General features: G+C 43.3%; 1 protein-coding gene across 3 annotated transcripts in view; it reads right to left on the bottom strand.

Annotated features, from left to right (window-relative positions):
* The window catches only part of KCNC1 (potassium voltage-gated channel subfamily C member 1), a 248,865-nt gene that overhangs the window by 13,065 nt on the left and 220,432 nt on the right, over positions 1–15,368 (bottom strand). For all 3 annotated transcript variants that reach the window (XM_060261761.1, XM_060261760.1, XM_060261762.1), the window contains exon 2: positions 6,139–7,072. In XM_060261761.1, coding sequence (XP_060117744.1) covers positions 6,139–7,072 — 934 coding nt within the window. The remainder of the gene's footprint in view (positions 1–6,138; positions 7,073–15,368) is intronic.

Raw genomic sequence — 15,368 nt, 5'->3', positions numbered from 1 at the left:
AAAAAAATTCTTTTAGTACAAACAGGAGATTGTTTCAGATCCGAAGTCGAAAGTTCCAAGTTCTGGTGATAGTCAAAATCAGTCACTTGACTGTTTCTGTACTAACTACTGCAATATGGGGTATGCTGAAATGGCTCCTAGAATTTAGATTGCAAAAGCCGATTCCATGAGTCAAACTGGTTAAGTTGAACAGAACTTTAAAATTAATGGAAACGTTTAGTTTAGGGAAAACAATGGTTCAGTTCAATTTCCATTTCTCATTCAGGTTTTGCCTCCTGAATTTCAGCCATAACAAAAGCAGGGAGTCAAACTGAAATTTGAGCCTGAACTAAAAACTGGACAGAACCTGTATTTATCACATATTGCAACAACCAGAATCAGTATGATTCTATGGTCTTTTCCATTACACTTTTAAAATAAGAATGGATAAGCCTCTAATCCAAAGCCACCCAAATTGGAATTGGAGCCCCAAGGATACCACTGAAAATGGCATCTCTGGGTCCTGTTCTCCACCTAACCCCATAACATTTAGGCATGCTCCTCATGTTTTGTTGTGCTATCACATAGTAGTTTTCCCCTTCTCACCAACATCAGCTGATTATTTTCTGTATAAACTGAGAAAACGCACAATGGCTGGATCACGTGGCAAGTATTCTGTTAACATTAGAGGGGACAGAGAAGGAATTCATCCCAGGGGGATATTTGGGGGATATTTCCAGGGCATAATAGTTGTGACTACTCCAAGTATCACTTTCTGCTTTTGCCTGTTGGGAGAATAAGGGCAGAGTCAGGGAGCTGAATCACAGTTATATGTTTTCTGTGTCATCTTTTCAATGGCTACTCAGCAATACTTTGCCTAAAGTTGTGTAAGCTCTCATATAAGTGTCCAGAAGCATACACAGCAGGAAAGATTTGTGGTGTTGCTCTCTCTGATATGCCTTGAGACATCAATGGACTCCATTATTTTTCAGAACTGTATTTTCAGATTGCAATTGTATGTGATAATAAGCAGGAGACTCATAGGGACTTGCAGGAGGGGATGTCTAATTTCATCCTCCCCCACTATTTCCTCTTCCCCTTCCCTGATATTCCCCCATATTCTCCCCCTTTTTCTGTTTCCTTCTTCTCTCCCCACCTATCACCCTACCTTTATCTACCTATCACTCCCTCCCCTGCAGCCACTCCCTGGGAAAACTCTGGCCAAGTTGCATGGTGTCAGTCACTGGGTCAGAATGGGCTCAGTTGCATGGTGGAGGATCTGCAAGGACTTGCAGGGGACACCTCATTTTCCCCTATTCTTCTTCCTGTGCTCGTGGTAGCCCCCATATCCTCAGCCTTCCTTGCCTCCCTATTTCCTTCTCTCTTTCTTAATCAGCAGCTAACCTACCTTTTATCTGCCTACCATCTTCATTTATATGTATTATTTATTTGCTTCATTTATACACCATCCTTCATAGTGGGGGCACAAAGCAGCTTACAGCATTCTCTTCTCGCAAATACATTTATAGACTTCTATGCCTACTCTTTGAGTATTCTGGCTATGGTTCCATTGACTAGGGTTTGTAGAATCTTTCGGGCTCAAGTGCCGTGTTCTACTGGAGAAAGCAAGAGAACACGGCACTTGAGCCCGAAAGATTCTACAAACCCTAATGATGTTACCAGCCGCGAAAACCTGAAATCTTTGGTTCCATTGATTGTTTTGTATTAAATATAAAATTACTAGGGGATGAGCTTTGATTTGAGCCCAAACTACCATGTAATAGTCAAACTTCAAAACAAAATTTAAAAATAAATTACAGATATATAATTGTGGACATGTATTGTTTCAGTGTGTTAGACTTGTGTGCAGTCCTAGATGAAAATGACTTCTTAAAAGGGAAAACACTGCCTATCAAAAGTAAATAAAAAACCTATCTTTCCCCTGTAATAGCTACACTGCTATTACAGTATGTATATTGTGTCACTAAAAAGATCTAGACTGTCAGAGATGAATTTGAACTTGTGGGGTTATAGCTCACCGTTTTTAGCTTCATCAATTTGCCTTAGGAGAATCAGCATTTAGAACCTGTTTGTAGGAGCCAGAAATGATATTTATTGTATCAGTTGGATGACTAACCTGGGACCTGAATTTGCTTCTGCTTGGCCTGAAAACCTCCAGAGTGGCTTTGGACAAAAATATGCTACCACACAACAGGGATGTGTGCACCACACAAGATGACACATAGTTCCAGATTAAATTTTCTATGAGTGAAATGGAATATTCATCCATCCCCACTCCTACTGCTGTCCATTGACCTCCATGAAATAGTGCTCCAAGTGGGTAGGCCCTGAGGCCCACTTGTGGGGTGGGGCTGCACCAGAAAGGGACAGAATGTATAACCTAACATGATGTCTCAGTAAACCATAAAGGCTGGAGGCAGCACACAGGTTTAAAAAAATCAACTGGAATTGAGAGTGAGAGCAGGTGAGGAGGTGGTTTCAAAAAGAAGCCAGCAGGGCTTTTTTGAAGCAGGAACGCACAGGAACACAGTTCCGGCTGGCTCAGTGTCAAGGGGTGTGGCCTAACATGCAAATGAGTTCCAGCTGAGCTTTTTCATCAAAAAAGCCCTGGAAGTCGGTATTTTTAATAACATTAAGACTCAAAGAATGCAATCAGGATTTCTCAGAGACAAATAACTCCACAGATCTGGTCAGTTAGATACCACTGAAGCATTTACAAAACTTCAGCATCTCAAGCAACTTTGTCAGGCTTAGCAATTTGTCCCAGATGGTACAAAGAATTGAAATACTAGATCACTTCAAAATAGGGTTGCCAGGTCCAATTCAAGAAATATCTGGGGACTTTGGAGGTGGAGCCGGGAGACTTTGGGGTGCAGCCAGGAGATTTTGGGGGTGGAGCCAGGAGCAAGGTTGTGACAAGCATAATTCAACTCCAAAGGGAGTTCTGACCATCACATTTAAAGGGACCACACGCCTTTTAAACGCCTTCCCTCCATTTGAAAATAATGAAAGATGAGGCACTTTCTTTTGGGGCTCATAGAACTGGACCCCCTGATCCAATCTTTTTGAAACCTGGAGGATATTTTGAGAAGAGGCACTGGATACTATGCTGCAAATTTGGTGCCTCTACCTCAAAGAACAGCCTCTCCCAGAGCCCCAGAACTGCAGATCAATTCTCCATTATACCCTATGGGAATCGGTCTCTATAGGGAATAATGGAGTGCCAGCTGACATTTCCCTCCCCCCTGCATTCTGATGACCCTGAAGTGGGAGGAAGGCCCCCAAACCAGGGGATCCCCTGCCCCCAACTGGGGATTGGCAATCCAACTTCAAAAGCAATCATAAAGATGGATAGCATGTTCTTTCCTGAAATTATTTTGTCCCTGCTTTTAGCCATTTATTATAGATGTGACCTAGGATAAGATTTTCAGACCCTTCATGATACTTGTTTTCCCGTAGCCACCATTACTATAGGACAGATTAATTTCCCTTTAGCTTCTTTTCTCCTTCAGGGTCTGGGATTTCCAGCCCTTGTTACTATCAAAACCCTGGCTGTGACCCAAAGCTGAGGACTACCCACAGGAAACGAGGGTAATGTTAAACTGAAAGAAGAAAAATAATATCTGCTATCTCTGGATTTTACAGACTACCCCCTCACACACACACACACACACACACAGTAAAACTTGCAACTTTTGCTTCTGTTGTACTGAATGAATAAATAGGTACTGTAATCTGACTGTATTATAATGTACAAATGTGCTCTGGAGCTGATGAAAAGCAAAAACAGATTGCTGATGCTAAGATTCATACATGCAAGCTGGCTACTTGTTTTCTCTGCATGATCAGATCATTCTCATGCACAGGACTAAATAGAGAAACCTCAATGAGAATCAGCAGCTGCAGTCACAATGGCTCCTGGAGTTGTAGGGTTCAGTTCATGCTGAGATTTCTCCATGAAGTCGCATATATAAGAATAATCACATTGGAGATAGTAAGTAGTCAGTAGGACCATCAACACACAGAAATTGCATATGATTCCACAGCATTCATGAGAACAAACTGGTTCCACACTGAATCATGAATACACAATCTGCCATGCTATTGGCAGATGAATATGAACGTGACACACTGCTTCATGAGTGTCTTCTTATCCTTCCTGCTTTACAAAGCTATAAATGCATTTATTTACTCATGAAGAAGTTATTTCATTGCTTGGTGATGAATTTGTGATAAGCATTTGCAACCTGAGGAGAACAGACAGAGAAGACCACATAGGTGCGCACAAAGGGTAAAATAGGAAAGTCAGTCACATGGATTGTGGCAGCCTGGTGCAATGGAAGTTTTCAAATCAAAATTGGCCAAAAACATGGGCTTTACAGAGCTGCACAAAAAATAAAAGTTAATTTTCCACCATCACCTCTCCATCTCTGAGAAATTAGCATTTGGCACTGGTGAAGCCTCACACAAAGGAAAGTCACACTTCTTTTGTGTTCATTCAATAGCATCCACATGCATAGCTATGAAATGGGAAAAGGCGCTTTCTCACCCTTATGAAGTGATAAATTAGACTTCCATTGTTAAGTAAGTAAACAAATAAGAAACAATACTGCAAGACCATCATAGGTATAAAATGGTTCTTTCAACATATCCCTTTCTACTAAAGTTTAGCACAAAACACTGTATAAATTATTTGTATCAGAATATGTACTGTGGGAAGTATTTTAAATAGCAAAAGGTTGCACATGACTGTAACCTATGCTCATTTAACTGGACAAAATAATTTGTAGTTATTTACTTCAAAATTACTGTTTTTCCACAGAATAGGTCAATGATATTCCATGGGTAGAGGTAGATTATGGGGTTGAACTAATCAGATCAAAGCCCTGTAACTTTGTGTGCTCTTTGAGGAGTCTCATAAAACTGAGATAGTCCCATAACTAACCACTAGCCATGGGATATTATAATATATTCCATGATGACTAGTATTTTCATTTCCCACCCCTAATATGGAACTAGTATGAAATACAGTTTAGTCTGACTGGGAATCTTCTTATTGCTGTCATTTTTCACTATCTTTTTCTAAAAAAATAGAGTACCCTGTGAGATCATCACTCATGGCTCTTCAGTACAAGTCTACCCCAAATGGCCAATAGTCTCCCCTTTCAGTCAGTCTTTAATGCTAGAAGGCTGGAAGGAGGCATGGACCTAAACTTTAAAAAGAAGGCATTGTCATTCTTCTTGTTCTCTTGAACTCTAAATGTTAAGCTTCAGTATGATGATGTCATAAAATGGGTTGGGTTGCCTGCTGCGGAATAAATATCCTTACATTTAGCCTGGTTCTCTTGTGAATCACATTGTGTTTCTGTGGAAAAACTAAGCTATCATTTTTATGGGTGGCTAGCCCCCTCAAAAAAATGTGCTAGGTCTGTGCCCTTGGCTCCCATTGTGTTAGGAAGCATTCAGCTTTCAGGAGCCATCATAATACATTAATGCAGTCCAGCAAGGTAGGCTGTAGAACTCAACAATGACAACAAATCTTTCATTAAATCTCCCCTCGCTCCTATTTTTCATGGATTTTCATGTGCTGATGTAAGATATCCTTGAAGTAGGCACCTTATTTCTCTAGCCTAATGCATGGTTTTCTGCAACTTCAAAAGCAGCTGTAAACAAGTAGAAAAAATACTTAAGGGAAAATTGTGTGTGTGTATGCGTGTTTCTTTCCAGCACAAGATCTCTGCCCTTGGCTCTCACTGTGTTAGGAAGCATTCAGCTTTCAGGAGCCATCATGATACATTAATGCAGTCCAACAAGGTAGGCTGTAGAACTCAATAACGACAACAAATCTTCCATTACATCTTTTTCCCCCCTATGAAAATCTTTTACATGTCCCTTTAACAGGACCAGTGTTAAGGCTCCTATAATGTGCACTCTTCTAAGTTTTGCTTGTCAGCTTCTCCTGCACTGTTTGTCCCTGTAACCTTTTTGTCCCACACATGATTCCATGTGTGATGGTGGGACAGTAATGGGATAATGTGCTACCCATTTCTCTAAGAAAGCAGTCAGACTGAATCTTTCAATCTCTACAAAAGATGGAAGTTAATGGTCAGATGGACATTCCTCTAAGAGGTTTCCTACCTGCTCTGTTAATTTCTAAAATTTCTTCTTGGGCAAGTGGGCATGTGTCGCTCTGAGTACTGTGGTGTGGCGAGTTTATGACAGATTTACAATAATTGGGGGATCCCAGCTGGGGCGGCCGTGGGATATGTTTCTTTTTTTTCTTTGGTAGCTTCTGTTTAGCCATAGCTAAGGAGTAATACATTCCAAAATTGTTCACAATGACGGGCACAGGCATGGCAATGGTCAGCACACCTGCAAGAGCACACAGGGCTCCCACCAGCATGCCTGACCAAGTCTGAGGATACATGTCTCCATAGCCCAGGGTAGTCATGGTGACAACAGCCCACCAGAAGCCAATGGGGATATTTTTAAAGTGTGTGTGTTCACTGGCACTAGGATCATTGGGTTTAGCACCTATTCTCTCAGCGTAGTAAATCATTGTGGCAAAGATTAAGACGCCCAATGCCAAGAAGATGATGAGCAGCAAGAATTCATTTGTGCTGGCACGAAGGGTATGTCCCAAAACCCGCAGCCCTACAAAGTGACGGGTCAGCTTGAAAATTCGCAGAATTCGAACAAACCGGACGACTCGCAGGAAGCCCAAGACATCCTTAGCAGCTTTGGAAGACAGGCCACTGAGTCCAACCTCCAGATAGAAAGGCAGAATGGCCACAAAGTCAATGATGTTCAAGGTATTTTTGATAAATTCCATCTTGTTTGGACAGAAAATAACCCTCATCAGGAACTCAAAAGTAAACCAGACGACACAGACTCCTTCTATGTAGGTCAGAAAAGCTTCAGTCTCTGCTTCCAGATAGAAGCGCACCTGGGTGCCATTCCCAACAGTTTCCGTCTCTGTCTTGTTAACGATGGGATTAAATCTCTCATGAGTCTCGAGGCAAAAGGTAGTGATGGAAACCAGAATGAAGAATAGGGAGGCAAATGCAATATACTGCAGAAAGAAAAAGAAAATAATTGTTAGAGCACAGCCCTTGTTTGTAAAGCAGCCCAGTCCACAATCAGTTACTTATTTAACTTTTTTTAATTAGATGTGGGTGGTATCTAATCCTGCATTGTGGCTGGATCTGGCTCCAGCTGAGACTCCTGGCTCTCCAGCTTCCAATTTACAATTCTTCAGCAGTGAATGTTGTCTTCCATGGAGCTCTGCCAAACTCGGACAAAGTGACAGAATTTTGTATTTCATAGTATAACAGTTGAAATGATAATCTCCCATAATCTCCCATATGCTATGCTCAGTTTTGTAGAATAACCACTCACAGTACCCTGCTTAATTTGTGTCAGCACACTATATATTTTATATTTTATTTAGATATTTACAAATTTGATTTATGAATTGCCCGTTCCCTACAAAGTAAGGCTCTAGACAAAGTACAACCACTAAAACCAAAATTAAAATTAAAAAATTAAAAAGGCAGCTACATATTTCAGATGACATCAGACATTACTTTATTATCCTGCTCTGAAATATGACACACTCACAGGCAGGTGAGGAGAGGGCTGAGATGAAGATGTGGGGGGAAAAGGAGGAGGGTTTCACCTGTGATGGAACCATTACTGTTGTCAATCAAAAGCCTGGCAGAACATCTCTGCATTACAGACCTTGTGGAATTAAGTCCTTGAAGGTCCTGGCAGAGAGTTCCACAAGGGACCCAAAGTTCCAAGGGACCTAAAGGTCGCTGCAACAATTCTATAGCCAGCAAAAAAGCTCCATCAGGCTGTAAGTCTGATGGAGCTTTTTGCTGGCTATAGAATCGCGGCTGTAAGCCTGACAGAGCTTTTTTGCCGGCTATAGAATTGCTGGCTATAGAATAGTTGCAGAGACCTTTGGATCCATTGGAAAGGAAATACAATTAAGTCCAGATTGATTTCTGTATTTTTAAGCAAATCCCAAGCCTGAAGAAATCAGTGAATGAAACAGGAAGTACAAGTTAACAATCCTGTTGCAATCTACTTTTTCATGGGATTTGAAGAGAAACCATTTCTACTGTGAATCTGTTCAATGGATCTTTCTTGTGAGATGTTGTTTTAACAACATACCTGGTTGATTAAATAATCATCTATAGACATAAAACCGGATTTATATTGGGAAATCTCAGCTTCCTCATTCATTGGGACTGGGTGAGACTTCACTGCATCAGCTATTGGCTGACACTATGTCTGTCACCACATCCCACTACCATAGGGTAGCCTCACTGTGACCCGCCTACTGCTGGCCCTACCAGGCCAGAACCATATAATAAGGTCACTGACTTTTGAGCAAGATAGTTCTCTACTGAGAGGTTCTCCTGGAACCTTTCTGATTACTGCTGCCTCTCCTCAGGGTCGGTTGTAAGAAGTCTGGGATAGTCTCTCCCCCCCACCACCCAAAAACAATGCTGCTGCAAAGCAAACAGTGAAACAAACAGCAAACTGTGAGAGACATGGTCCTCTGCCCCGCCTATTCAGGCTTGGGAATGTTAACAGTCTTACCTCAGAGACAGCAAACTTGTCTCTGAGTCCTCTCTGTCAACCAGTCTCAGAAAGGGCTACAGAGCTACTGTGGCCCTATGAAAGGCCTCCCAGCACACACAGCTTCCAAAGGCTACATAGCCAGGGAGTCAAGGCCCCACTTATTTCCCACCTGGGAAGTGCTAGCCAGAGCACCCTTTAATGGGGTTGCCAATATCCAGTGTGGGGAAGCGGATTGCCCAGTTTGGAGGCTCTCCCCCCCTTCAGGGTCATCAGAAAGTGTGTGGGGGGGAATGTATTCTCTATGGAGACCAATTCCCATTGGGTATAATGGAGAATTGATCTGAGGATATCTGAATCTCTGGGGAGGCTGTTTTTTAGGTACAGGCACCATATTTACAGCATAGCATTTGGTGCCGCTCCTCAAAACAACCTCCAAGTTTCAAAAAGATTGAACCAGGGTGTTCAATTCTGTGAGCCCCAAAAGAGGGTGCCCCTATCCATTATTTCCAATGGAGGGGAGGCATTTAAAAGGTGTGTGGTCCCTTTAAATGAGATTGCCAGAACTTCCTTTGGAGTTTAATTATGCTTTTCACAAACTTGTTACTGGCTCCACCTCCAATGTCTCCTGGCTCCACCCCCAAAGTCCCCAGATATTTCTTGAATTGGACTTGACAACCCCACCTTCTAAAGCAGTTATTTTTCTCCAGGATGGGGAAAGAAATCTGTTGTCTGGAATTCAGTTCTGATCACAGGAGATCTTCAGGCTCCAAGTGGGGATTGGCTACCCTAGGCCTGGAAGCACCCTCTGGGTGACTAGATGTCACCCAGCTGGCATGACTTAACTAGGCCCAGCCACTTGCTCCTGTTCAGCAGCACTCCCTCTATTTATTTAATTCCATTTATATCCCGTCCTCCCCGCCAAGGCGGGCTCAGGGCAGCTTACAAAGACATGCATATTCATGAATAGACATAGTGGTGTGACATTAAAATCATAAAAACATAGAATAGTATAAAAACATAAAATACATAGAATAATTAACATTTTGGTGCTATCTTAAGTTTCAAATTTATAATTCTCTGTAAAGCAGATCTTAGGTTGTCCTCTCCGCTGCTGCTGTACAGCAGATTGCAAGGAGTGGTCTGTATGTTGTCTAAAAACTGTAGTGGCCAGCAGTCTAGTTTACAAATGCCTGGTGGAAGAGTGCTGTCTTACAGGCCCTGCAGAACTGTATGAGCTCTTGCAGGGTTCTAACTTCTTCCGGCAACTCATTCCACCAGCGTGGAGCCACTACAGAGAAGGCTCTGGCTCTAGTTGTCATGAGGCTGGCCTCCTGAGGGCTGGGGATTGTAAGCAGATTTTGTGATCCAGACTGAAGTGCTCTCCAGGGAACATGTGGGGAAAGGCAGTCCCTAAGGTATGCTGTGGAAGCTGACAATGATTTTGGGCCAGTCACAGACTTTTAGCCTAACCTAATTTACAAGGTTGTGCAGATCAAAGTGGGGAGAGGAGAATGATGTAAGCTGCTTTGGTCTTCCCCCCCCCCACCAGTGTGAAGAAAGATTGTCCTTTTCCTATGTAGAAGGTGCATGGAGGGGGAAGGCAATGGAAAGCTGAAAGAGGGACAGATAAAGGGAAGGAGATATGGCTGCCAACTCCAGGTTAGGAAATTCCTGGAGATTTAAGGGGTAGGTTTAAGGAGGGATGAGACCTCAGACAGATACAGGTTCTCTCTCCTTGAGAACCAGTGTTGCCAATCTCCAGGTGAGGGCTGGAGATCATTCAGAATTAAAACTGCTCTCCAGATGACAGACATCAGCTCCCCTTCAGGTGTGTGTGTAGGAAAGTGCATGCCTTCACTTGGGTGGATGGAAGACAGCAAGGGTGGGGGGGGCACTCACCTAGAGCCTCTTTCTAGAGCCTGTTGTATTTTTTGTCACAACGGGCCTTAATCCTAGTATATCATAATTCTCTTGTGGGCATTCCATGCACTCCAGAAACCATTGGCCCATCACAGCTCAGTCGGAGACTCTGGCCTCCCCTGCTCCCTCCTACTCAGGCTCTGGAATGCTGAACAAACTTCCAGAAGCAGTCTTACCTCAGAGACAGCCACATCTCTTAGCTCTTCTATGTCAACTGGCTTCAGAAAGGGCTGCAGAGCTTCTGCAGCCTCACAAAAGGCCCTATCAACAGCCCCCACAGACAGCCTCCCAGCACACACAGCCTCAGAAGACCACTGCAATAACCAGGGAGCCTGGCACTGCCTCAGAGGGCATGGCTTTCCCACCTTTACTGTCTTTCACTTCCTCTCTCTCTCCTCTTCTCAGCCTTGCCTCAAGATGATTGCCTGAGAAGGACATAGGGAAAGACATAGAAAGACTATCCTTTTCCTTAGAGGCTACAGGATTGGCAACTCCAAGTTAGGAACTTCCAGATCGTAGAAATCAGCTCCCCTTGAGGTGTGTGTGTGGGGGAATTAATGCCTTCACTTGGGTGGGTGGGAAAACAGCAAGGCTGGAGGGGGGCACTCTCCCAGAAGCCTTTAGTGGTACCTTTCCAAGTTGGAGGGAAATTCCTAAAAGGAATTCCTCTGAGGGAAAGGCCTTTCCTCCTGGGGAACCATTGTTGCCAATCTCCAGGTGAGGACTGGAGATCTCTTAGAATTACAACTGCTCTCCAGATACATGGCACAGATCAGCTCCCCTTGAGGTCAGGGGGTGGGAGTGAATGCCTTCTCTTGGGTGGGTGGGAAGGCAGCCAGGCGGGGGTGGGGGGTGGAGAGGCACTCGCCCAGAGGCCTTTAGTGCTGCCTTTCCAGGTTGGTGGGAAATTCCTTTTTTTAAAATTTTGTAATATAAATCATGCTATTTCTCCATTTTACATTCCTACAAATCTTACATTCATATTACAGATCCATCAATTACCTCCCCCCCTCCTCCCACCCCTCCCAAATTGACCATTATAGAACTCATTTATATTTTCAACCACATGCACACCTTTTGTAGCCTGAGCCTTATTTCATTATCAGCCCCTCCTGTTTTTACCCATCCTATATATTTATACCACCTTTCCTTAATTTCTTCAATCTTGTCCTATCCTTGCTTTCCTTGCTTTAGTATTGATAATATATCTGACTGAATCCATTCGTATAAATAACTGTTCCATTTATCCAAAGTCCATTTCGTGGCATCTTTCAAACCAAATGGTATGACAGCCTGGGCTGCCAAAATCATAGCCTTAAATATCTCCTGGAAAGGCTTGTCCACTTTAGGGTTCTCCAATATTCTCATAAATAACACCTTTCCCGAAAGTTTCACTTTAACTTTACACACTTCTTGCACCTTTCCCATAATCTTCTGCTAAAATTCAGCCACTTTTGAACACTGCCACCATAAATGCGCATAATGTCCCTTCTTTTTGCAATGCCAACAACTGGATCTCAATCCCTTAATCATATATGCTAATTGAGCTGGTGTTCTATACCATTTCCAAATTAATTTCATTTCTAATTCTCTAAATTTTTCCAGTTTTATATCATTAATATTTTTCATTACTTTATTTATCTCCTGTTCTGATAGTTCCACATCTTTCTCCCACTTTGACTGTATTATACTTATCATATTATCTTTGCTTCCCCTCATAATATTATATATCTTTCTTGTAAAACCTTTTCTGTCATCTTTCTTACTTCTATACAGTTCTTCCATCAGGGTATCATCCTTATTCCAGAATATTCCAGAATATTAAATATTCCAGAATATTTCTGTTGCTTCAACATGCTGTACAAACCATTAACACCTAACCAATATCGACCCCTACTATTTTTAATAAATCTTGCATTATAATAAAGTACCCCGGGTATCATACATATCTTTCACTTTCCTCATATCATTTTCCTTCAGTTTATCTCAAAAGGTTCTCTCAATTTGTTTTGACTCCCTACTTAATGATTCTAATGGTGCCATTTTGAAATTGTAGGCATCCACATTGCCTTCCTAAGGGATCACTTATAGGCCTCTGAGGGAAAAGCCTTTCTTCCTAGGGAACCAGTTGCCAATCTCAAGGTGAGGGCTGGAGATCACTCAGAATTACAACTTCTATCCAAATAGATGGCAGAGATCAGCTCCCCTTGAGGTGGTGGGGGCGTGAATGCCTTCACTTGGGTGGAAACACAGCAAAGTTGGGGGGGGGGGCGGCACTCGCCTAGGGGCCTTTAGTGGTACCTTTCCAAGTTGGTGTGAAATTCCTGGAGATTCTGTAGTGGAATTTGAGGAGGACATATAAGTTAGGGCTTCAGAGTGGGATCTGCCAGACCCAGGTTCTTGCTGTGGAAACTGACTGGGTGGTTTTGGACCAGGCATAGACTTCCAGCCTAACCTGCCTCTCAGGGTTGTTGTTCAGATCACATGGGGGAAGAGGAGAATGATGCAAACTGCCTTGGCTCCTCCACTGTAGAAGCTGCAGGGAGGAGGAAGGCAATGGAAAGCTGAAGTCAGAGGGGCAGATAAAGGAAAGGAGATAGGGTTGCCAACTCCAGGTTAGGAGTGGGGCCTGAGAAGGGATAGGACCTCAGACAGATACAATGCCATTTCCTTCTAGGGAGGCACTGGAAATCACTCAGATTTACAACTGTTCTCTAGATGGCAGATATTAGCTCCCCTTGAGGTGTGTGTGTGTGTGGGGGGGCAATGCCTTCACTTGGGTGGGTGGGAAGACAGCAGAGGTGGCAGGCACTTGCCCAGAGCCTCCTTTTAAAGCCCATTGTATTTTTCTTCACAACGGGTCTTACTTCTAGTTCTATATAAAAGCATTATAGCATAGTAATTTTGATCACAAATATCTATACAGGTCATTGGTTGCTCATTTTTCATGTGATCACTCTTTTTGTATTTCTTCACCCCCAGGTGGTGGCAGGGGATCCCTCTGTTTGTCTGCTGGGCACTCCATTATTCCCTATGGAGGTCGATTCCCATAGGGTATAATGGTGAATTGATCTGTGAGTATCTGGGGCTCTGGGGGAACTGTTTTTTGAGGCAGAGGCACCAAATTTTCAGCATAACCTCCGGTGCCTCTCCTCCAATTCCCTCCAAGTTACAAAAAGATTGGACCAGAGGGTCCAAATCTATGAGCCCCAAAAGAAGATGCCCCTATCCTTCATTGTTTCCAGTGGAGGGAAGGCATTTTAAAGGTGTGCAGTCCCTTTAAATGTGATGGCCAGAACTTTCTTTGGAGTTTAATTATGCTTGTCCCAACTTTGCTCCTGGCTCCACCCTCAAAGTCCCCAGATATTTCTGGAATTCTATCTGGCAACCTTATGATGGTCTGCTTCTCTGATGTTGTGCAATGCAGGTCTATGAATAAGAACATAAGAGAAGCCATGTTGGGTCAGGCCAATGGCTCATCCAGTCCAACACCCTATCACACAGTGGCCAAAACCAAAACTAGGTGCCATCAGGGGGTCCACTAGTGGGCCAGGACACTAGAAGCCCTCTCACTGTTGCCCCCACCCAAGAATACAGAGCATCACTTGCCCAAAGAGTTCCATCTATACCTTGTTCTAATAGCCACTGATGGACCTCTGCTTCATATGTTTGTCCAATTCCTTCTTGAAGCTGTCTGTGCTTGTAGCTACCGCCACTTCTTGAGGCAGTGAATTCCATGTGTTAATCACTCTTTGGGTGAAGAAGTATTTCCTTTTATCCATTTTATCATTTTATCCATTATCCATCACTGAGTACCCATGAGTTCTTGTACTGTGAGAAGGGGAGAAAGTACTCCTTTCACAGTGGAGGGTGGAAAGCAGTGGGATAGAGAAAGTACTTCTCTACTTTCTCTATCCCACTTCTTTCCACCCTCCGCTGTAAAAATTGCCCATTTATACTCACATGGAATTCATTGCCACAAGCACAGACACCTTCAAGAAAGGATTGGATAAACATATCTTTCTTGCCCAAAATTTCCAGCATTGAATGTGTGGACCTAGCGTGGAATCTGGCTATCTGGCTGGTATACCCACCACCTAATGCACCAGCTGATACTGAAGCACCGGAGTTCAGTCCATGCCGACGATGTGACCTCCTTGCAGGCTAGGGATTTGGTGTTATCCATGGCAGCACTGGGACACTCCCAATTTGTATCAGCTCCCACATGTCAAGCAGGCCACATGCTAGATCTTATTTGGGGGGTGAGGATAGAGGTGAAGCTGACTGCAACAGAGGCAGAGCCATGGTCTGATCACTCTGCCCCAAAGGCCTGGTTGAACACTCCAACCCCTCCCTGTTTAGGTGACCAACTAATTTATGCTCACTCACAGAGACTGATGGATCCAATTGGTTTCCAGAATGCTCTGCAGGATCCAATGCCCCCTGGTGATTCATTGGATGAGCTGGTGAAAGATTGGTACAGCTATCTCTCAGAAGCCATTTATGAACTCTCCCCAGCTCCCTCTTTGCCCTCACATCAAACAAACTGTGGTATACTCCAGAGCTTCAGAAGATGAAGAGGGAGCTAAGATAACTAGAGCAAGGACGGTAGTGTACTTGTGATGTGCAAGAGCATCTTTTTGGATGTTTATGAGATGGCAATGAAGGCCACCAAGAAGGAATTCTATATGACCTCCATTGCATCCACTAGCTCTCACCCAGCCCAATTATTTAGGACAGGTATTTAACATCCCTACCGGAAGGGAAGCAAAATGGTAAGGAATTGACTATTGGCAGTGAGGCATTTACGAGCTATTTTGTGGACAAAGTCTTGTTGCTCCACCAGAACCTCCCTG

Source organism: Heteronotia binoei, chromosome 21 (assembly GCF_032191835.1).
Source record: "Heteronotia binoei isolate CCM8104 ecotype False Entrance Well chromosome 21, APGP_CSIRO_Hbin_v1, whole genome shotgun sequence".
Taxonomy (NCBI): domain Eukaryota; kingdom Metazoa; phylum Chordata; class Lepidosauria; order Squamata; family Gekkonidae; genus Heteronotia; species Heteronotia binoei.
The sequence above is the reverse complement of the archived record's forward strand: the minus strand, read 5'-3'. Positions and strand labels throughout refer to the sequence as shown.